The sequence below is a fragment of the Trichogramma pretiosum genome, unplaced genomic scaffold (assembly GCF_000599845.2).
Source record: "Trichogramma pretiosum strain Unisexual culture from Peru unplaced genomic scaffold, Tpre_2.0 scaffold2, whole genome shotgun sequence".
Classification (NCBI taxonomy): Eukaryota; Metazoa; Arthropoda; class Insecta; order Hymenoptera; family Trichogrammatidae; genus Trichogramma; species Trichogramma pretiosum.
Window position 1 is genome coordinate 4,268,077 of NW_019641687.1, and position 23,332 is coordinate 4,291,408.

The 23,332-nt window shown below is 42.8% G+C and overlaps 2 protein-coding genes across 4 annotated transcripts in view; both read right to left on the reverse strand.

Annotated features, from left to right (window-relative positions):
• The window catches only part of LOC106658808, a 28,854-nt gene extending 18,414 nt beyond the window's left edge, over positions 1 to 10,440 (reverse strand). Inside the window, exon 1 of one of the 2 annotated variants that reach the window (XM_014380929.2) lies at positions 10,081 to 10,440. The gene's annotated coding sequence lies outside the window, so the exon portion shown is untranslated. Of the gene's footprint in view, positions 1 to 4,422; positions 4,767 to 10,080 lie in introns of those variants that run through there. The other variant, XM_014380930.2, reaches the window with a different exon arrangement.
• A 3,387-nt stretch (positions 10,441 to 13,827) lies between these two features.
• Positions 13,828 to 23,332, reverse strand: part of LOC106658702 (diacylglycerol O-acyltransferase 1) — a 55,080-nt gene continuing 45,575 nt past the window's right edge. For both annotated transcript variants that reach the window (XM_014380778.2, XM_023461434.1), the window contains exons 10-13: positions 20,457 to 20,501; positions 17,548 to 17,726; positions 14,888 to 15,038; positions 13,828 to 14,385 (exon numbers count right to left, since the gene is read on the reverse strand). In XM_014380778.2, the coding sequence (XP_014236264.1) occupies positions 14,209 to 14,385; positions 14,888 to 15,038; positions 17,548 to 17,726; positions 20,457 to 20,501 (552 nt within the window). In that variant the 3' untranslated portion in view covers positions 13,828 to 14,208. The remainder of the gene's footprint in view (positions 14,386 to 14,887; positions 15,039 to 17,547; positions 17,727 to 20,456; positions 20,502 to 23,332) is intronic.

Genomic DNA, 23,332 nt, shown 5'->3' on the forward strand with positions numbered 1-23,332 from the left:
CGAGCTCGACGAAACTTTAGCACCGAGGAATATGTAGTTTAAATTCTGCAGCGCGCAAAAGCTTAGTTTACAAATTCGACAAGGCTGCTGCTGCTGCTGCCGCTGCTGCTTTTGCCGCTGCCGTTGGCTGGGCGCGTAAACGTCATTGCACAAAGTTAAACTTGAAAATATATATGCTGCATAACTCGCTCGCGCTGGATACGTATGTATGTAGTTCGCCTAATAGTACATTCAACATCTAAAAGCGTGAAATTTACATAACAACAATTGCAACTCGCTCACTCTGCCTCTACCCCTCTCTCTTTCTCTCGCCCTCTAGCTCGCATGAATACATCCACATATCACCGTACTTTGCTTAGATAAACATTCATTTCCCTCCGTTGTTCCCAAAGAAATCTTGCCTACGTACTTTTACCGACGATTCAATCTTAGCCTGCCGCCACGGAAAAAAGGGTTAATTATTTCGAACAAAAGGTCACATCGGCCGACTTCTTTCGCACTTGACGTTTTTTATCTCACCGAGCGCGGGATCTATACAGATTTAATAAAAGATTGTTGAACATCTGCCTTTGCTAGGTATAGGCATGGCATCGTCCGACTGCCAAGAAGGTGCCAAGAAGGTACTCGCCTAGTGTGTGCTAGAAGGATATTATTTCCTTTTAAACGAATTCCTTTGTAAATCAACGAGCCGTGCACCGACGCACCAGAAAGTACTCGTCTTTTTTCCCTCTCTTTCTCTCTCTCTCTCTCTTCCTTTCTCACTCTTCCCTTTGGGATACTATCGTTTGAATTCGTCGTTTTACACTCTCTTGCTCGTTTTTTTTTGCAGCTGCTGCTGCCTCTTTTTTTCATTTTGTACTGGCTGCACAAGATCGATACATCCCAGTAATCTCTGCTCTATAGCGAACGAATAGAAAATTTACTTTTTTTATATAAAAAAAAGTTATATTTTGTATACACACGCAGTTTTGAATAAAGATTGCAGAAAGATGCATTCGTTCGTGACAAAATATACAAAGTGTATTATATCTTGCTGCGTTGAAAACTTTTGCAAAAGAGCAAACAAATATTTTGCAGACAAAAATATTTAATATCGATCCGACGACTCAACTAGACCATGTAGGCAACTTTTTAAAACGAAGATCTGAAATCTGGAGAAGAGCAAACAGCGTCACCGAGAGAGTTCAAGCGATAATGTTTGCAGTTAAAGTCTCGTTCTCGTTCAATGTCAAAGTGCCTGATAGAATATCTTGATAACGGGACCAGCGATTAGCACAAGAATCGGTGCAATTAAACTTGTTATCCAAGCGAAAAGTATTGCACTTTGTTAATTTTCTACGCTCCAATTATAGTACTCACGAGTCGCGCAAAATAATGAAGAAAATATAATTAAATTCGAACCTGCAATTGAGGGCAAGCGAATTTTGTTTTATACATACGAATCATCAATTAAAAGAAAAGAGAAAAATTTAAATCCCAATGAAAGTAGAAGTCTGCGGACCAATTGCACTGTAAAAAGGAGTATCAATATTTAAAATGCGGCCAAAAAATTCGATACGCACACACGCGCGCTCACGAGCTCAAGTAATCAACGGTAGCATCGCGTTATTTAAAAAAACATTTTTTTTACTCCCTTTCACGTTCTCTATTTGCAAAATCTCTTTTCTCTTTATTTAGTCTTTACAATTGCGGAACACACGTAGGCACACAGTAACACATAAAAAATTGTCTACACCAGAGCAGTAACAATTTTGATAAATCAATCCGTACGAGGGGCCGACGTATCCTACGGCTTCGGCCATGTAAACCCTTCCCTCTTGAAATCTCCCCGAGATACCCTATCCAGCACATAACCCACACATACACAAATCGGTCACGCTCACAGGGAGAGTCAATTGCTACTACGAGCGCATTCGAGAGAGAGAGAGAGCGAGAGAGACAGCTGCAAGTCGATAACGAAGAGCAAACGTGTCCGGCACAAATATCTATGTACATAGGCACGTATGTTATCTCACTCTACAACAACATCATATATAAAAGCTCTTTTCATCGGGGAGAGAAAGAGGGAGAGGAGAGAGAGAGAGAGAGAGAGAGAGAGAGAGAGAGAGAGAGAGAGAATACGAACGCATACGCATACGATGGGGAGGATATTTTCATGGTTCGATTGAAATTAGTATCATATACGGCAGTAGGCGTGCGAGGCAGGAAGAGACACAAGATATTTTGTTATAAAGGAAAGGGACAGATATGGGTAGACACAACAGCGGCGTAAATCCATCATTATTGTTATTATATTTCAAAATGCGAATCTGCAATACATGCGTATGTGCGACTGTTTTAACGACCATCGAAGCCATCGGCCGGCCAAACGCGATAATCGTTAATTTAACGACGACTCGAATCAACGTTTGTTCAAAGCACGTACGCAAACGCATTCGACTTTTGCAAAAGTTATGCGATATTTTATGGTTTGCGTGCGCCTGAAATAGAGCGTGCAGTGCATATACTTCCTGCCGATTGTTATCAGAAAAAAATTACAATCAACGTTGAAAAAAAAGCAACAACAACAGACTACTAGTTCGATACACGATTAAACTCGCGTAGCGCCGGCCGGGGGGTGAAATAAGTGAGCTGTGTATTTCTCGCGTATTTTTCATGAAAAATTAAAAAGTAGCCGAGAGAAACATCGAATGCTTAATTAGTATATGCATACGTATATATTCATGTGCGCGCACAAATACACTCTTTTGAGATATCGCTTCGCTTGTCACGCGGCTTGTACATCGCGATGATAAAGCTACGTTTTATTACCTCTCAATCGGGAAACGGGGAATATTTATACGCGTTGCTATTGGCCTCGATTTATGTACGGCTAGATAATATGCTTTTCTCATTTTTAGCATGTACAATATCGCATGATTCGTCTTCTTTGTGTCTCTTGAACCGTTCATTAAAATCGAAAAAAAAAACTAAGTTGGAATTTCTCATCAGCCTGCGAACAAGATGATAAAACTGACGTTACGTATATCTCGTACACACGCGCATAAGATGGAGTGGATGAAAAAAGAAAGGAAGAGAAACATGCAATACTGTATAGCTGCCCCGATGCAGCCATAAGTACCAATATACATTATACAGCTTTCTTCTTCCATCCTCCAACTCCGACGACGGCGACGACGACGAAGACGACGACGATCTCGGAGTGATAAAAAATTCTCGTGATACGCCGCTGCTACTGCTTGTACACATGAAAAATTTTCCAATAGCTACATGTACGCGAGCTCGTGTACGCGCGGAGGATATAAGATGTATCGACAAATCGAGGGCGGCAGTTATTCACGCAAAATCTGTCCTCTTTTCCGCCCCGAGTCTATGCATCGTGTGCGCGGCTGGCTCACATATACCTATACAGCGTAGTACTTTGGTGGTGTGCTGCATACATCGTTGCTGATTTGACAAGATAGAGAGTAGACACTACCCTGCCAAGAAAAGGAGAGGGAGGAGCAGTTCGGCTAGGGGGAAAAAAACGCGATTTACACAAGACGGATGAAACGGTCGATACTCCAGGCTTGAGAGGCTGAAAAAGTACATCACCCGGCACACGCGGTTAATAACGTATTCGCGTTTGGCTCTGACGCACTACTCCCCCGCTGCCGCTGCCGCGTATATAATACAGCTGGATGCATTTTTACGGGCGGCAGGGAAACGAGAGCCTGTCGCCCGATATGCGTCGGTGCTGCGCGCATGAGGGGATTATATTTTTGCGTGCAAAATTTAAGCTCAAAATGCAGTTTGATAATAATGATTTACGTCCGACGAGAGAAGAAAATTTAATACCTCCCGATCGCGAGGGTATAAATTATATATAGCGTCGAATGATTTTAAAATCGCGAATTACAATGTTTTCGGCGTGACAAGAGGCGCGTCGGGGCCGAGGCAGAAAACAAAGATGAAAAAATAAGAGCGCGAAAATTGAGCGCGATGCGTAACGGCGATAGATCAAGCCTCTTTTCTCCCTCTCTTCCACTTGCTGTAATAGAGCGCACGCAGCGAGAAAATAAAAAGAGAATTATCGAAAAGCTATAGATAAATCAGTCGCCGCGTCGTGCAAAAGCTTCGAAATGAAGCACAAACGCGAGCGATAAGGGAGAACGAGCGAACACGTGTTGAGCACTTTTCTCACCACGCGCTGCTGCTATAGCTCTCTCTCTCTCTCTCTCTCTCTCTCTCTCTCTCTCTCTCATTCTCTCTGTTCTGCTCTCTTTCCTGTTCTACGTCGGTGTACGAACCTCTTTAACCGCATCCTTTAGCGCTTCTTTTTTTCTTCTATCTCTCTCTCTCCCTCTCCCTCCCTCTTTCTTCTTTTTTTTATTGACAGTTCAGGGCATTTATTCGACTGCTCTCCGAGCGCTCAATACATACCAAGCTTTCTTTTGTGTGCGTCGCACTGTACTGCACAACTTCTTGCCTTTCATACGAGCCAAAGAAACACGCGCAGTTTGTCTTGTTTTCTTTCTCTCTCTCTGTCTCTCTCCCTCTGTCGCGCTTCAACTTTTCAAGTGCTCTGCTTCTAGTTGTTGTTTTTTCTTTAGTTACGAATTTTTCTCGTGTTACATAATTTCGCAGATGTAAAGGGCCGAGAAGCGACGTGATTGTGTAACTTTATTGCGTGTGGCACTGACAGTAAGCACAGAAATTTTCCACTAATACGAATTCGCTCTGCTCGTCTGCACGCGCGCTGATACAGTTTCGCGCTCAAACGATAATATTATCGTCCGCGAATCGTTCCTGATATCGAATAAATATCATTCGAAACACTGCGTATTATTAATCATGTTATTGTTTCTCATCCGCACGATTTATTCGAGGCTGCGCTGCGCGTCTATGGGAATAATCGATAACTATGTCAAATCAATTCGGGGGGAAAGGAAAAAAAATTCGTCGCGAGGCCCCCAATTCCCCCGGTAGAGCGGGAAAGGAGGGGAAATGAGAGGGCGGCTAGAGGAGCTTAATTGGCGAAAGAGCCGTGAGCTATCGCTCGCGCGTAAACATATTTTTCGCGAAAAAGTGCAGTGTGCAATATCGTATTCTAGCCTGGGAAAGCAATTAAGGACGTATCCATTTTGACGTAAGCTACTGCGAGCTAGCGAATTGCCATTATCGTTATAACATTTCGATAAGTTCGTGTGCTTCCGTGTGCTCGCGCGGGCGCGCAAGTCTGTATACGTTATATAGATATATATGCTGCGCGTTTTAATAATGTTCTCGCGAATCCCGAAAGTTCGACTCATGCTTAATGAGAATTCAGTGTATTAAACCTGCTGCTGCTGCTGCCGCCGCCGCTGGGTGCTGTGCTTTCTCTCACTGTTATTTGATCGAGTAAATCTCCCTCACTCCTTTTCGCCGAACAGTTCTGTTAATTAAGCAGATTTTTTTCCAGCGTCCATCGGAGGAGGAGAAGGGGGAGGGGGCAGAAAATTTAAGTTCTCTCAGTCGGCGAAAAAAGTTACACACGGGAGGGCGCCGCGCATGCAACGACGCATGTCTGACCGAACGCGCGCTTTGTCTACTAATTACAAGATTTACTCTCTGGCTGCATTTAATCGCGCCATCTTTTCCGTCAACTCGACTTCTCTTACTCTGAAGTTGCTACACGCGTCGCGGATAATAAGCCACGTGTTTTGCCAACTACACTTACGAGGAGCCGAGAAAACCACCCAACGCGTTGCAGCATCAGCAGCACTGCAGTCTCTCTAGCTCTGTGCGCGCGCGCGCGCTCTCTCTTCTCAGCTGCTAGAGTCATTAGTGCACTTGCGCGCACAGAGGAGTAGGACAATTTTCCGTGTCGACAGTCGCGGAATTATGTCGTCTACTCGACATCATCTTTAACGCTAGTGCGTATTTATGTGTGTAGTATGGGTGTGTGTTGGTGCTGTATATATTTTTGCGCTTTTCCCCGGCACGCGCTTATGACGACGACGACGACGTCGACGACGTTGTTGTGCTTATTAATGTATCTAAGTGTTTGCGCAGTTGCCTCGCAAGTCGCACGATGTTTGGCTTCAATTTGCCTCCGTGTTTGACGAAGCCACATGTGCCGCTATACCACTGCCGCCTCTGCCGCCGCCGCCGCCGCTGCTGCTGTTTACTATCCGTGCTTGCATGCAAGGGCTTTAAGTTTCCTTAGCTCGAGCTCTATAGGCGTGTTTGGCTTGCGCTGGAAAAACAGAATTTCCTCCCGAGCGACAGATAGATGAATAAATTTTTCTTCTCTCTCCCTCGATAACATTGTTAGGTGTATTTACGGTCGATTGCTCCAGCTGCCTGCCCTGATAATAGATATCATGGCAGCTGGCCATTAAGGCGAGCTTTATTATTATGATCGTAGTGCATCGGAACGGAAGCTTCTGTTGCTGCAACGAGCAATAAAGCGTCAATGACAACAAAAATGATCAATTTTCCAAGATCGAATGGTGCGCAATAACAGAGGCATCTAGAACACGAGCAGTATTACGACATAAGTGGCTATATTACTCTCTCTCTCTCTCTCTCGCTCCTCTCCCTCTACCTCTCTTTACTCTTGGACTGTACGCTCGTGTACACTGCAGGGGCCGGTATTGTTCGCGCTTATGTACACGCGCGGCGATTCCGACTTGCTGATGCCTTGGCCGCTCTTATATATCTGTAATTGGCTTGGCTGCTGCCGCTATTCAATGTACTCGATAGTCGCGCGCGCACTGTGTAAAGCTGCTGTATTGGATTACGAGTTCTAATCATCGTCGGAGGGAGAGTTGGAGAGAGAGAAAGAGGGAAAGACACACAGAGGGAATATTACTTGCCCACATTCAGGTGGATACACGTTAATGAAGGATCGTGTGTATAACGTGCGATATAGAGTCGAGGAAAATTCATTGGCTGTACAGACAGCTGCTTCTGCTCCTGCTGCCGCTGTTTGTCAATCAGATATCGCGGTTTTGAACGCGCGGAGCTGAGAAAGCCTCAAAGGAGCTCCTTCTGACTGTCACCAAGTAGTTGATTGGCATAAAAGAAGTAGTTTCCTCAAACGAAGCCCTTTCCCCCTTGCGCGAAGTTTGACTGACAGACGACCTTCCTCCCACACAAACACACACCCAGACGTGTATTCTGCACATTCAATGCGACTCCACTATCCTAGAATCTAGTGCTGTTATTTACTTCAAAAGAGGAAGAAAGTTATATACGTCTATGGGTGCCTGTATGGCAACTGCCATCGCCGCCGCCGCTGCCGCCTCCTCTGCTGCTGCTGCTACTACTGCACATACGTGTGGACGAGAATCGATTTTCCGAAAAGGTATGATGTGACCACTAAGCACCAGGCGCTACGTAAAAGAATTTCTTTTCTTTCTTTCTCCCTCTCTCAGCCACTTTTTTTTTCTATTTTTGCTTTCATCCACGCGACACTGGAGGTGTAGGAAATTGCAATTGGATATTGCGCTATGACTTTTTGACATGCTTTTTATTATACGTACGTGTATTTGTGCCGCAGGTAGTTGAATCGAGCACAAAAGTCAGAGCTCGATGCGGGATGAAGCTTACTTCGTTTTCCTTTTTTTTCTTTTTCGAGCCACGTGCGCCCGTCTCTAGCCGGTAATTCATTTGCGGGAACTGTGACTCGCGTGGCTTTGACGGATGCATCGGCGCGTGGACTAACTTGACCCAACCGCGCGTGTCCGAGATGTTATTTTATGAGAGAGCGGCGCGTTGAAAAATCGCAAGTAGAAATCTCGCCCGAGAGTCGGACATGTGCATACTTCGCGGTAATGGGAAAGCTGCAAACTCAACTGTAAAGTATGTCCTATTTGCAATATTCTTACATATTTATGGGAAAAAATCGATGCGACGATTCGTGGAACCGAAAAGTTTCCTTTCCCTCTCGCTGAATAATAAAAATCCGAGAAAATAATGTATACAACGAGTACGAGGAAATCCATTGTACAGACAAAACGCGCCTGCATGTGTCTCTGCGCGCGCGTCCCTGTACATAGAAATGCAGAAACAGTCAGACACAGAAGTTACGATAAATTTTCTCGTCGCGCAATCGATTCGGCAGCTGTAGCTCTTGGGTATGTGTGGATACAGTTGCAGTTCCACGAAAAAACACTCGTTTGCGTTTTGAAACATTTTGAACTGATCGTTATAGATCGTGCATTTCTTTGTCTGATTTACTCTTTACGGTATTGAAGCAAAAATTTACAAAAAAAGGTTCAACTTTTGTACTTCTCCTTTGATAGTGAAAACAACACGCAGATCTGATAAAATTTATAAATCAAGTACGTGATGTATATGACTTTGCAATTATTTACCATTTCCAGGTTTACAATAGCAATGGAAATGAATAGTTTAAAAACTTTGTTTTTGCTTCTTTTTTTTTCATATTATTTTAAGAATTGACGGAATTTATGAATACAGTAAATATTCCAAAATATATATTTCCCAAAAGTTACTGATAAAATTTCGATGTTATAACAAAAGATTTCCAACTTTGTCGAGATTGTTTATTTTGAAAAAGTTTTCGACCAAGCTACTCTTGTTAAAAAAACTAGAAGCAAATCAAATTTTTATTTGATTGCATTTTAACTAGATTTGAAGGAATTTTTTCGCGGAACTGCACGTATGGGACAAGCTCACATAGCTTTCCATCCAATACTCTATAAATTCTCATGTGTAAAAGTCAGAGTATGCTACGCGCGCAAACGACGAGGATGACATTGCATTCTACCCTCTTTCGCTCACGAGGACTCGCCTGCCTCGTTGCCAGCAGCAGCAAGCCTATATCACTCAGTTTAAAAAGGAAAAGAGAAAGAGAGAGAAAGAGAGGATTCGCACCTTCCTCATTATAATAATCAACTTTCGTGATCTCATTATTGCACGTAACTTTAACGAGTGCTGCTGCCTATACATGTATATAATGCAGAGTAAATCTCAGCTGATAAAATTATAACGACCATCGAGCTGTACACGTTCACACGTAGCCACGTCCGCGTGCGTTTAACTTTGCTTTTTTGCTTTCTTTTGTATCGAACGAGCTTCGAACGAGGAAAAATTATAATGTGACACAATGCGAGTACACGATCACAGGATACACACACATGCTCACACATACACACACACACACAAACACGTGCGCAAGAGATCGTGTGTGTACATGATAGAAAAATGACGGGCTTTTTCTTCTAGAATAGAACTTGTAAAGAGATGAGGGAAAGCTTGTTTTTTTAAAGAATTTCACGCAAGACCGGGTTTCTGCTTAGCACAAAATAAAAAGAATACATGGAAAAATGTATATATCTATATAATATAGAATACACCACAAGAGTGGGCGAGAGGAGGAAAGAGTGGGAAAAGTGCATAAAGCAGGTAAATATTCTTCTTGTTCGTTTTTACGATAGAGTAAGGCTGGATAAGAAGGAAATTTAAAATCAATATTTACCGCCTTAATATCGAGGTGAACTTTTTCCTCTATCTGCTATATATACGGTGGTATGAGGAAGAGATGGAAGAGGATGCGAGGAGGCTAAAATTCGCTTGGCTCTATATTGCATCTGCTGCAGCGGCATCACCTCGTGCACACATACTTGGCAATTCGCTTTGAGGCATTTATAAAAATTTTCTCCCGGCGTTTTAATTTTTGTCAACAGTGAGGTGATTTCGCGACGGAACATTTCTTTGTTTAATTCATTTGTTAATTAACGACCGAAAAGTTTGCCGCAGCGAATGGAAAATAGTGGAAAAAGAAGTATGCGCAAATAAGAGTATGACCTAAAGTCAACGATATAACGTATAGCTGCAGCAGTAGCAGCAGGAGGAGTAGTAGTAGTAGTAGTAGTAGCGGCAGCAACCAACACCTGCTCTCTTCGGGTTCAACGCCTCGAACTCGCGCGCGTATCACACTCTGGGTGGCACACACTTATACATGTCCTAGTCAGCAACGGCAGCAGAGATGAAACCGTACATTTACACATTCATACAGAGTCGAGTACATGCGCAGATTCGCGTAAATATAGGGTGTACGCGTTGTTTATTCGCGCAAAAATTACGCACCTGTAAATCCTTGCAGTAGTAGCATCGCGTGCTCCTGTCGATGCGAGTAACAAATTGGAAAAACACTAGCGTGTCCGTCGCGAAGGTTCATCACATCACGCACGAGGCGTCAGAGGCGAAACACTCGTTAAGAATTTATCGAAGCGCTCTGATATCGCGACGGCGAAATGTCTGTGACTAGGGAATCGCAAAGCGCGTTCAGAGCGAAAAAGGCAGAAGAACCACACAGGCACACGCGTACACGTATCAGTAGCCGGACGATCATCTACAGAGATCCGAAATAACGAGCTGCAGTACTCGAGTGCAGTCGTGGTGCAGATCGGGGAGGTGCGCGCGCGAATTTGCTCGACGATGCGACAGATCGCGCAGCCACGCTAACACTGCGGAATCGTGCGGAGCGCACCCGCCCTTATAGCCTCGCCGTCTCGACGCTGCCGCCACCGCTCGCGCCCCCTCTTGCGCGCAAGCGTGTCGTCTGCCGAAGGCTATATACCTATATACGCACGGCTGTGTTATAGTATAGTGGTATATATATATATCGCATTCGCTATGGCCATGTACGCATAAGCAGCGTGCGGCTACTCACCCCCGCGTCAGGATCAGGTGGATACGCGCGCCTCCGCTATGCGTATATACTTGTATACGAGCGCGCGCAAGAGCCTTGTTTTACCATCGGGAGTAATTCTTTTTTTTTCGTGAGAGAGTTATTGATGCTAACGTGCATTGAAAGAACTGGGATGTCAACGAATTTCTGTATAGCGAGCTTTTAAAAACGAGTCATACTTGACAAATTCACGAAACAACGGCCCAAGGACTCACAAAGAATCTTCATAATTCAATGCGTTGCGGCGTGCGGCCAATGTTTCGAGTACATCGCGTGCACGTGACAAAATTCCGGCTGCTCTTTGGCGACAATGATGTCATATACGCGCGGCCATACAGCAATTCAAAAACGCGAGTGTATGTCTATTTTTTGTTGTTGTTTATTTCTTTTTTTTTTTCCACTCTTTTTCCATCCGCCCACAGGTGCGCGTGCAAAGGAGATGTGGTTTTTCGGTGCGAGTGCACGCGCTCGCCCGAGAGCTTTTGAAGGTTTCGACGCCAAATGCGGGGAGAGAGAGAGAGAGCTTATATACATGCAAAATTCTTCACTGAAGTGAAAGCTACGTTCTGGTTTTTGTCCAAATTGTTTGAATGGTAGTTTTTACTCTGTATATGTGCAATGCACACCCAGCCATGAGCACACCAACAGGAATAGAGAAACAGAGCTCAAGTAATGAGAACTGAGAACGTGCGTATTGTTGCATGAATTTTGCCAGAGAAATGAAAGTTTTTCCTAGAGATGATTTATCCTTTTTTTCGACAAAGATACTGCCTTTATTGTTTCGCATTCGTTTTTTGGCTAAGAGCGGAGGGTATTTGAATATTTCACGAGAAAACGATTTGCACTGCGGAAGCTATGGGAATAATTTCTCTCGATCTGCATTGTGCGATTGTTTCAACTATCCATTGATTGCCTATTTTGCTTTATGTTGCATGCTATACTATGTGAATAAAGAGCGATCCAACATTTTCTCTTTGAAATGTTGCAACCAATTTGAAAAACTCCATCTCACCCTCTGAGCTCAACAAATAATCGTAAGATATGTACGCGCTGACAAACGTTCGTATTTACCTTCAAATGTATACTGCGATCGGTGGTGCATGTATCTCTTTGTAATGGTTGGAAAGCTCTCGTTTCACTGATTTTCTAATTTAAATTCTGCATTATAAAAAGCATACTTATTCGATTTATGTTAAATATCTTAGTAGACGATTCTGCTGTGATTTGAAATATATTGAATATAACCAACTATGAAGCTGATTTAACAAAATTTCACCAAAATGATAAAAAAATGTAATTGGAAACTTTCGTTTTAGCTTCTGTGATTCGGTCAAAGTAGCAACTAATAGTACGAGTACTATCAGATATTTCGTATCCAAAATGTAAATGCTGATTCGCTCAATGAAAACGAGCTCGAGGAAATACCTTTATGGCGCTCGAAACATAACAACCTATCTTCTCGTTCGAGTCGCATTAACTTAGTTAACGCATCGAATTACGAATGTTCTTGCGGGAAACTAGATATCAATCGAGTAATTTGGTCGTTTTCGATATTTGTTACTACTTAAGTAAAAATACTTACCTTTTGGTGAAATTTCTTCGATAGCCGCATAAAATAATCAAATTCGGATTGACAAATGGTTATATTACATCACACGTCTGATTACAACAAAAGAAAGCTTGAAATTCAAGACACATATTAACGCACATATCAGTCAGCTCATCGTGTGTTATTCGAAGCAGCAAAGCTCTGGACGTGTGAAATGTCATCTTGTTTCCAAGGGAGAATCCCTATTACGGTATGTGCGTGAGTGTATATATGTACTTCTCGTGTAACTCTCAGGTATATATTACGAGCAGACGCTGACGTATATGTTCATCTGTCTGACGTTGATGACCCCCTGCCGCTGCGACCGCTGTTGTTTCACGAATTCATTCTTCTTTGGAGAGGATCCTTGAGATCATGGGTGCTGTTACGAAAGAAAAGCTGCAAGCTGCTAATGACTGTTTGAGCTTGCGTCATTGAGGGATGAATTTTTCAATGATTACGAATGTACTCGAGTTCAGCTTAAAAATTCATGAAAATTTATTCATACTTCTACATCGTTATTTCCCATATTATTACAAGAATATATTATGTACAAAAAATGTTGAGCGTTTTCAATTGTTAAGACTTTTGATGAACGCGTCGTCGACGAGCCTGTGATCAGATACACGTTCGCTCAACAGTTCATCGTTAACGTCATAAACATATCATCATTCCTTTTTCAGTGCAATATTCGTATAAAAAAAAATTTGCTCGCGCCGAGTGAAAGAGCAGAGGGTACACAGAGTAATAACATTATGCATACAATAACTATCTACTCATATACGCACGGACAAACAGATAAAGACAGACAGACACACTCTGACTTTTACCGAAAAGAAATAGAAAGAGCTAGAAATGCGCGAATGTGTATGTGCGTATGAGTGTGTATGTGTGTACGCCACACGTCTACGTGTGTGCGTGCATGCAGTGGAGTATATAAAAACTCATCTTGTAGAGCGCGCGTGCATACAGGCTAAACGTATTAAAATACATGTTTACGGGTAACTTCATCTCGTCGCGCAGTTTCTTTCTCAACTTTCTCGAATTTCACATGGAGCATTCTTTATCTCTCTATACATATACATATTTTTCTCATCACTCCATTTTCATATACATACATCATTGCAGCAGTCCGTAAATAACACTCGTAGCGTGCTCCCATTCCCATGCGCTCAGCTAATAACAGATAGGATATAAATATAAAATATAATTGTAAAATCTCGCAAATTTATTTACAAAAGTTTCGTCGAACTTTGTTCGTCGCTCGCGCAATAGACGCGTCGATTATTGATATCAAAAAAGTAATAATTCAATGCGCGTGCGAAACAGCTGCGATAATAAAACATATGTCGTTGTAGCACACAAGTCATACACCTATTGAGTGTAATCTCGAATAACAAATATATATAAAGTATTTATTTTTGTTTACCCCTACGTGTGTGCGTTCGTGTGACCGTCATGAGAAAGTAGTGAGTAACACGATAAATAATAAATCGGTAAAGTACAAAATAGTCGATAAAAATATTTCACACTCGCAGGCACGGTATTAATAAAAATAAAAGTAATGTAGGATCGCAGCGATGTAACAAAAGAAAAAGGGAAAAAAGGAAAGGGTCTAAAAAAGAGAGAAAGGTCGCACACAGTAGCCAACTTGTACTTGTCGTATATTCAGCACCAGGTCATAATGCGGAGAAAACAAATAAAGGTAATACCTGTCGGAAAGAAAAGGAAAAAAAGAAGAAGAAGAAGAAGAAGAAGACGATGACATTGCCGTATAAAGGAATAGAAGAAGAGCAGTAACATCTTGGTTGAGTATTCTTCTCCTCCACCTCTTTTGTGTCGTCGTCGTCGTCGGGAGTTGCTCTCTTCCCACTCTCTTTCTCGCTTGCTCGCTCTCTCTCGTTCTCTCTTCTCTCTTCTATCTCTCTCTCTCTCACTAGACGACCGAGTAATCTTCGAGCAGAGCGTCGCCAAAGTGGGTGACCACGTAGTCGTGATAGTACATCATGATGCAAAGGGGTTGGCCTATAATAAGACTTGCCCAGACGACGATGTTGCCCCATCTGGCGCCCCAGTTCTTCTCGACCAACTTGCTCAGTACCGATAGTGGAATCTGTATGTATGTGTGTGTACACAAAAGAGCGTTATAGGTAGCTATATGTATGTATATACACAGAGACGGAGAGCTCGGGGGGAAAAAAAAAATTTTTTTCGCGCGAATGGCCCGATGCACTTAGTGACGTACATTTATATCAAGCACGCGCAAGAGGATAAAGTTTGTGCTTGAAAGCTCGAATAGATAGAATTTTTCTAAATATCCGATTTTGTTTGCAAGCTCGGGTGTTATATATCAATTATACAATTTCACTTTTTTTCTTGTCTGAATATTTTACAGCAATCTTTTAAAAGCCGGTCCCCGATGAATTTATAAATTAAAAAGTGCATAAAGTTCGATCCGGATGACATTAAAATTGCGAGCTCTCGCGCGCACTTATAATATATACGTATATATCTATGAAATAGCAATGAAAATAATAACGCGCAAGCATCTTTCTCATTTCTCTCTCGGCGGTGGAACGAGGGTAATAAGAAAGTGCTTCTCTCTCGTCGCTTACCTGGCCCATCATACCCATGAACGCCCAGATCTTGAAGGTCTTTAGCGGCACGCTAACAAGGTACTCGTGGAAGAAAGCGCTGATAAAGAAAACCGTAATACTGGCCGTATTCTTGGCGTAGCCCATCTCGACTATCGGTATGTACAAGTGCCTGTGCGTCATGAAAAAGAGAGAGAGAAGGGAAAATTAATTTTCGGTTAGCGGAATGAAGTTTTCTTTCTTCTTTCTTCCTCCGTCAGCTGAAAATTCACGTTAAGAGTTTGTGGCTTATTTAGTAGCGCTCCGGGTGCGGGCTTCAGTGCGATCGCTATTATGACCGAGGCCGCGAACGTTTCGAGCGCTTATCGCTACCGAAAAATGTGTCAAAAATGTCATTTGTTTTATACTTTCGAACGCTCAGCACACAAGCATTTTTTTTACCTCTGCGAGAAACAGTTAAAAAAATGTTCCTTTAATTCTCCTTTTTTTCGGGAATATGCGTGTAAGCTTGCACCGTGCGCGCATACAAATGATGTTAGCCTCGTAATTTAGAGAAAAGTCTCTCTTTTTTTTCTCTCTTCCCAAGTCATGTCTTTACACGCGTTTAAATTCCAACGCTGGCGCGCACACACGTGTATACTTATTTTTTTGCGTCCACAGGGTCTTCCTAACTTTTCCCTACCACCCAGCCGCTGTGCAGCGTATGAAACTTTAAAAGGAGCAAGCGACCCACGCTTGTGTCGTGTGTGTGTGTGTGTGTTCGTGTAAAGGCAAGTCCGTGTGCAAGGCGCGTCTAAGTCCTGAGTGTTATGGAAGAAGCGCCCGCACCCTCTGCGCTCGGCACAACGTTTGTACGTGTGTGTTTGTGCCCGTGTGTATATGTGTATACGCCAAGAAGTGACGTTTTTAAAACCTTATTCCAGGCAACGAGCTGTACACTGCGAGAGCGGAATGGCTAAATTATTTTCCTAAACTTTTTATATCACGTTACTCCGGCATATACTGCGCGCGCGCGCTTGCTTCTGCCTAGGCTTACGTGAGATATTACGAGTGCCGCTGCCGCTGCACCAAAAACAATATCTCGAGCGGTGGTTGAACCTTTGAATACTTGCGTAATCAATTTCCCATCTCGCTGCGGGAATAAACACGCGCTCGCGCGTACTTGCAAAATTGCCGAATATCTCATTTATGAAAACTTGCCGCTTTTACAAAAAAAAAAAAAAAAACGAGTAGCTGCTACACACTCGTGTGCGCGTTTGTGCTCGAGTGTGGGTATGAGTATATGTATATATGTGGCAGTGCGCCAGTTTAGTCGTGTGTCTGCTTGATCGCTCGGCTTCGCGCGCAACTTCGAGAGTGAAATAAATATCAGGCGTTAGAGTGAAGCGAGCATTTTGTATACACATAGCGAGGGCTCACGCGCAGGCATATATACACACACGGACGCAAAAACGCAACGAGTGTGCAGTGCAGCTACCATCCCTCAACGCAAATGGTGTAAATGCTGCATACACCGAGAGAGCAGCATTGCCAGCTGAGCAATACTTAAGGCTACTAAAAAAATGTTTCGTCCAGTCTTTCCGTCTGTTTATTTGTATCTAACTTGCAAAACTCACAGCATTTGTTGCTGCTGCGTAGCCGTGGTAGCAATATTATATGGCGAGTAATATAGTTGCAGCAATATTTTCAATTGCCACCATGGCTGTACTGCTGTCTCGGCGTGTACGCGTATGTATATTGCGCGTGTGTACACTGCCTATGTGCTAGCTGTTCGTTAAAATAATACCACTGAATTGGATGTGTCTGGGCTATTTTTTTCCCACTCGGATACTTGTTTTTTATTTATACACCCAGAGCTGCAGTGCGTATGACTTGTGTTATTTGTTTAGAGAGAGACGAGCGCAGTTCCACGTACGTACATATATCCCGGTGCTAGCCATTGGGCAGTTTGGTTTTCTAAGTGAACCTCTATCGTATTTATTTAACGTAACTTTGAATTATTATACTTCATAGCAATCATCGCGCTTACACGGAGCTCGCGCAGCGCGTGTGGCGATAAAAAACACGCTTTTCGGGATCTCTGTTTATTTGATAAATGAAAGTAAGCGAACGTACACACTCGGCTAGCAAGCCCATTGAATTTTATTATATCGCGAAAGTGTGAATTGCTTCGAGCAGAAGATGGTTTCATATTGTGATGAAAATAAAATAAAAAAAAGAGAAAGACAGAAAGAGAGAGATGAAAAAAAGGCGGAAAAGAATTCCAAAAGAGATGAGCACTCGTTCGCGAGAGATAGATAACTCGATCAGATAGAGACGCGTGGCAAATTTAATACGACGCGACTTCAGCTGCAGCCGACGCTGCTGCTGCTGCTGCTGCTCGCTCTTCTACTTCTTCTTCGTCCGTCCGTGAGCATAATTCCTAAACGACTTTCTTATATTTATCGCGCGTTGCTGGAACTGTGCGCGCGTCTTTCTCGCTTCCTTCTTTTGCCACTCGACGACTCATGGTCGATACGACACGTCGGATGATTTTATTTTGCGCAAAATCGAATGAACGTTGTATGTTATTAAATGACTGACACTGCCAGAGCTAATGCTCGGTAAGTGATTCGATTTTGCGGCCAAGTATTTTGAAATTTTTTACCTCTGAATATTTGCAAGACTGATATATATTTTACCTGAGAGCCCATCGATGAACCGGCATATTCCAAGTCCTCCAGAATGTATCGATATTATTGGCATTCCACCAGTCGCTGTAGAAATTACGATCGGCAAAGTGTAATAGCTCGCCCATTAAATTCAAGTAGGAGTGGAAAGTCAGGTAAAAAAAGCATAGCCACATCAAATGGTTGGGTATCTGTTGGCAGAAATATATATTGAGCAAAATAAAAAAAACTAAATTTATTAATCGTACTGAATGCAACTATGCGACAATTCATTAATCATTTTTCGTTATTTTAAATAAACTTTAATTTCCGAGTTGCGACCGAGTCGCAACCGAGCCGGTCCGCTGCGCGCAATCAACAATTTCCAACGAGGAAGCGATGAATTTTTGTTTTATTTTGCATCATCGAGCTTCATTTTGTATAGGCAACCAAGAGAGAGGGAGGAGAGAGGGCGAGAGAAAGGCAGTGGGAGAAAGATACATATGCAGCAGTTAAAATAACTAACATTTTGACTGTCCCGCGCGGCTCGCGCGTGCACTAAAATAGAAAGCAACTTTTGTGAAATATCGTATTTAGGACGCTGTTCACGCAAAAAAAAAGTTTGATCAAACAATGCCCGAGCGAGATTTCAATAGTCGCGCGCGCAAAGTGATATATGTATAAGAAAATTTATCGAATACAAATCCAGACACGCATGTTTAATTTTGCCGGATGTTCGCTTCGTTTTTAATTCTAAAATCATGCATTGAATTCGTTGCGCGAAAGAGAAGGGCACTAAACGAGCGAAAAAGAGAGTGCGCGGGAGAGGGAGAGTAATAAAAGCATCGAAAGCTCGCAACGCAGCCAAGGTGAAAATTCGGAAGTTATTTCGTTTCGTATCTTTCCTCTGGCTCCTCGCCTCGTGAGAGATCCTTCAAGACTTTCCTATATAACGTCAAAGGGTTTAATAATGTCTGTGTCGGTACAAAGCTTGAAAGGACGGTCAAGTCGCTCCTTTTTGCGCCTGCGGCGGACACTCGTTCTCAAAAGAGCATCTCTCACTGGCTCCCTCGGCCATACAAGAAGATTTTCTAGTATCCTATATATAAAGGAAAAACCTTCTCCTTCTTGCTGCGAGTGAGCACTGACGTTTTAATTTCGATTTCACCCGATCGTGCTGCAATAGCAACATTGGACGGACTTCGAGAGCAATACCTTGCCCGGCTACAAAGCTTTATTTCCAAACAAACGTGAAAAAAAAACAAGTTCCAACCGGTTATATACTCTACGCGTGCTCTGCGTTCACTGTCGTCTTTGGCTGTTCCACAGTCTCGTTAAAACGATGCGTTCGTAAAAAAAAAACCCCCAGAAGTCTTTCAATGACGATGACGATACACACAGGATTTTCGTTAACGCGCGGAGAATGCAAAATAAATGATGTGCCAATTTCGGACGATTGTAAAATGTGTCTAGCATGAACACAACTCCTGTGTCTGAAATTTTAACGATCCGTGCTGAGCTGCTGCGATTTCGGACGATACGTATATGCGATGGCTGGCGCTCGATATCGAACTAACGAAGACAAGAGACAAAAGCCAAGAGAAGAACGGATTGAAGCATATAGAAAATGCAGCGGAGCACGTCGTTCTAATTTTATTTTCAACGAAGCGTTGTCTGCGCTCTAGTGCATTGAAAGCGGGAGAAAAATGAAAAATATCGATTATAAGCGCCGAGACGAAAAACAGAGAGCGACGATAGTGAGACGATCTTTCCCAACGCGATAATGAAGCACACATCCATTTGCATGCGGAAGTGTGTCTCTGAACGAGAACTTCGCAGGCACGTCTGAAATTTTGCTCTTTTCGGACGATGCAGCAGTCGTCAGCAAATCATCCAAATGTGCTAACCGAGTATAATATTTTTATGCTATAAATTTTATTTTATACCGAAAAATAAAATTTCGTAAAAAATAACTACGGTAAACAAAATTCGGGTCACATAGCTTAGCTAATCTCTCCGAACAAAGCCAAATCCCTCGCTCCATCTCGCTCGATCGTAATTAGGGTCGATAGGTTGGTACACTCTGCAATCATCGCATTATTTCCAAACGGTTTACGTCACTTTTAATAATACACCGCATCTGCGGCTGCGGCATACGAGTGCGACATACGCGTGGCTAGACTAAATTTTACCGAGGCTAAATTCCGATCCTCTCGTTTAATTTTTTTCTCTTGCATTGAATTATTTTACTTTATCTGTGCAATTTTTCGAGAGGCTTTTATAATTGATCGGAAGATAGGCACTTATAGCGTTCGGTTATTAATTCAACATATTTCGCGCTGTGCGTATATACTGCGCACTCTATCATTTATAAGCGCCAAGAGTGCACATAAATCAATGCAGCTAAGTATCGAGAATGAAATGAGAATCAGTGCGACTCGATATATTTTATGCGCAAAAAAAGCAAGGATTATCATCGAATATCTGCTATACGACTTCGGAATGCATTAAACGTGCAGAGATAGCGAAAGAGCTTATTGTTTCCATACACATAATACGCGTATACGCGCGAAAGAGAGAAAGCTAGAAAATTTCATTGCGGCTTAACAGTTTGCAGCGCAGAGAGAGAGAGGGAGAGAGTATGGCGTACAGTGCAGCATCCTTGAACTTTGGGATAACTCGATTTTCATTGAAGTACATAAAGAGGCCGTCATAAAGCTCTCTCTTTCTCTCTTCCGCTCTCTCACTATTCCTCTCTCGCAAGGTCGACCACCGCAATAAGCTTCGATATTATGAGATTTTTATATACGCAGCCAAGCACGCGCGGACCAGTGCGAAATTCCGTGCGATAGATAAACGGAGCGTTTATTCCTTTTATTATTTACGATTTATAAAAGTCGTCGTGCGCCGAGATATAAAAGATAGAAATTTGCTTAACTTACCGCAAGCTTGAGGAGTCGCTCGGAGGCTTTGGCCACGTCCATATTCTGAAACACAAAACGAATATCGCCTCTGTAGTAGATGTACATCCACATGGGTCACACACAAAGTTCGGAATTACATTAATTTTCCTTATACAACAGTGTGTAACTGCACGAGAATGGCAGCATAAAGGTATGCCTAAAAGGCATACATAAAGACGAGCTGAATGTGTGTCTGTGTGGGCGTGTATGTGCGCGAGTGTGTGAGTGTATATACATGTATACATAACCAAAGTGCACATCGAGGGTAAAGGCTTTATGCGCACTACATCGAGAGATAGAGGCAAAACGAATTAGGAGTAACACGCTCAGAATGGATCATGGAATATTAAGGTGAAAGTTTATAATTAAATACGCCCGGCGTATGCGCGTGGGTGTAGGTGGATGAGTGCGCCACACACACATTTATACATACATACGTACATGTGGATTGCGTCTAATGCATGGGTGAATTGCTACGGTAAATTATACGAACGTGTGTGGTGGTTTTGCCACAGGACGCGCAGCACTGCAATAGCTATGTAAGCTTTTTTGGCTCATTGCACGTTGTGTGCTTTGTGTACGACTCGCGCACATAAGGCCAACAATTCATGCTAACTCGACGCAGCTGCCGACGTAACGTTGCGCGCATATCGATGATCACTGCATCCGCATCCAAGATGGAAAACAAAAAAAACAACAACTTTCGTAGAAATAAATAAAGTCCAAGAGGTATTTTCCTTTCTTTTTTCTTAATCTATACCTTGGTCTAATTTAATTCCGCTGTCTCGTCTTACTCCCTGCATCTCGCGAAAGTTTTCCAAACGCGGGGCGAGTGCGCGCTTGACTAGATGCAATAATACTATCGAGTGCGCAGAAAGAAAAACCGCCTCGGAAGCATCAAATTCCTCAGCCAACAACAATGCTTCGTGTGCCATACAACCCCTCTCGCCATATACACATACAGATATATAGTATACGCGCGTCGAGAGTACGAGGGTAATAAAAAAGCCAGTAGATTCAATTAGCACCTCTCACTCCACTTTTCTGAGAGCCACTACTTCTCTAACTGTTGCCGTCAATTAATTAAAGCCATTCGCGAGGCAGTACTTACACTATATAAGACGTTTTATACCCCCATCCCCGCCACTCATCGCGTTGTGTGTGTGTGTCTCCGGCGCGACGACATTCTCATTCGAACGTGTACTCGCGTAGCCCGGCGCGATGTCGAGGTTTTTACTCTACCTCAAGGTCGAGTGTAGGTATAGTTGAGGGGAAATAAAAAACTGCTTCAACCGAGTTGAGTATTCAATTCCAACACCTTGACCGATAGTTATTTTTAATTAGACAATTACATTCTTGTTATACCTGCGCAAGATTCGCGAGTAACTGAAAAATATCCCACAGTTTTGCCAGCGAGTGTTGAAAACGTTGAAGGAAAAGGCATAGCGACTTACAAAGAGCTTCGAATATAAAGCATAGCGCAGCGCTCTTCATTCCCGTAGAAGCTTTTCTCAAGTGCCTTTTAATTATATTTATCTTGTCACATCTCCATCTTGGTGCTCTATATACACACAAAGATATAAAAGCCTCGTCATTTGAATTTGCTGAAAAGTACGAGTTCTCGCTTTCTTTCTCTTTCGCACATTCGTCTCTTTCCCCTCGACATACATAGATACACTAACACATTTCTATTATACGCGCGTATATATTATATATAAGGTATCTTTGAGAGATGCAAAGATTTACATCAGCTCGACCCTACGCCTTGGTAATTGAAATAACACGAGGCGATAATGCGCGAACGATGAGAAAGAGGAGCTGTGAGCCAAGGAGAATCGTAAAGCTCCTTACCGTCTCGTTGACAGACAGGCCAATTTTTTTGTCAACCCGTCCCAAGACGCGCAAAAAACGGAGAATCAGATCTTGAGTGCTTTTTCTCTCTTCTCTCCTTCCTTTTTTGCTCGACCTTCTTTTGAAAATGTGTTTTCTTGTACTTTTGCATTAACAGACGGACAAGTAACAGTGGACTATAATAGCTCGAGTGCAGGCGATGTGCAATCTATATAACGCATATCTATATATAGAGAGACAGCAGAAACACCTGGAAACAGTAGTGGCAAATGTTTGCCATGCAGATAGCATCATAAACACGAGAGAGCAAACGTACGTGCTTATGATCGCGCATCTCGCCGAGCTATAATAATGCAACATCAGCAGCACGCGCACATACAGCCAGACCCGCGCGCTCGCTCACGCCTGCATAGATACAATATGCAATCGATAAACGCTTGTATATACATTTCACAGGCGTGGACATCAGCGATGCAGACGCGCACACATATCTTTCGGCCCCAAATGCAACTGCCTTATGTATACTATAACCGCACTCACGCTTGGCTTTTGTAATATTGTGACAGTTTCGAAGAAAAATTGACTGCACGCGGTGGCGGTGTCGAGAGGCATGAGCAATTTTTTCGTATATTTCGGAGTGAAAGAATTCGAGGTGTATAAAGATCGACGCCCCACCGAACGTCAAGGAGAATTTTTTTAATGTATATATTTCAGATGAGAAACGAGGCTTGAACTTTACAGGCTTTTTTATGGACGCTGATCGTGAATTTCAATACACATTTTGGCTTTTGAATAGAAATGAAGACGTACGTATAGAGTGTGTGTGTGTGCGTATGTAAACGGCAGCCGGGGAATTCAACAGCTACTGGGGCATTTTATTATATCGCGGCACTGGAGACTCCATTCGATTCGAAGAATGAAATCGTTGAAAAATTTCATACGCGCAAGTGAAAAAAATGAAGAATATGCGAAAATTTTAATTCACCTTGCGCGCGCGTTATTTT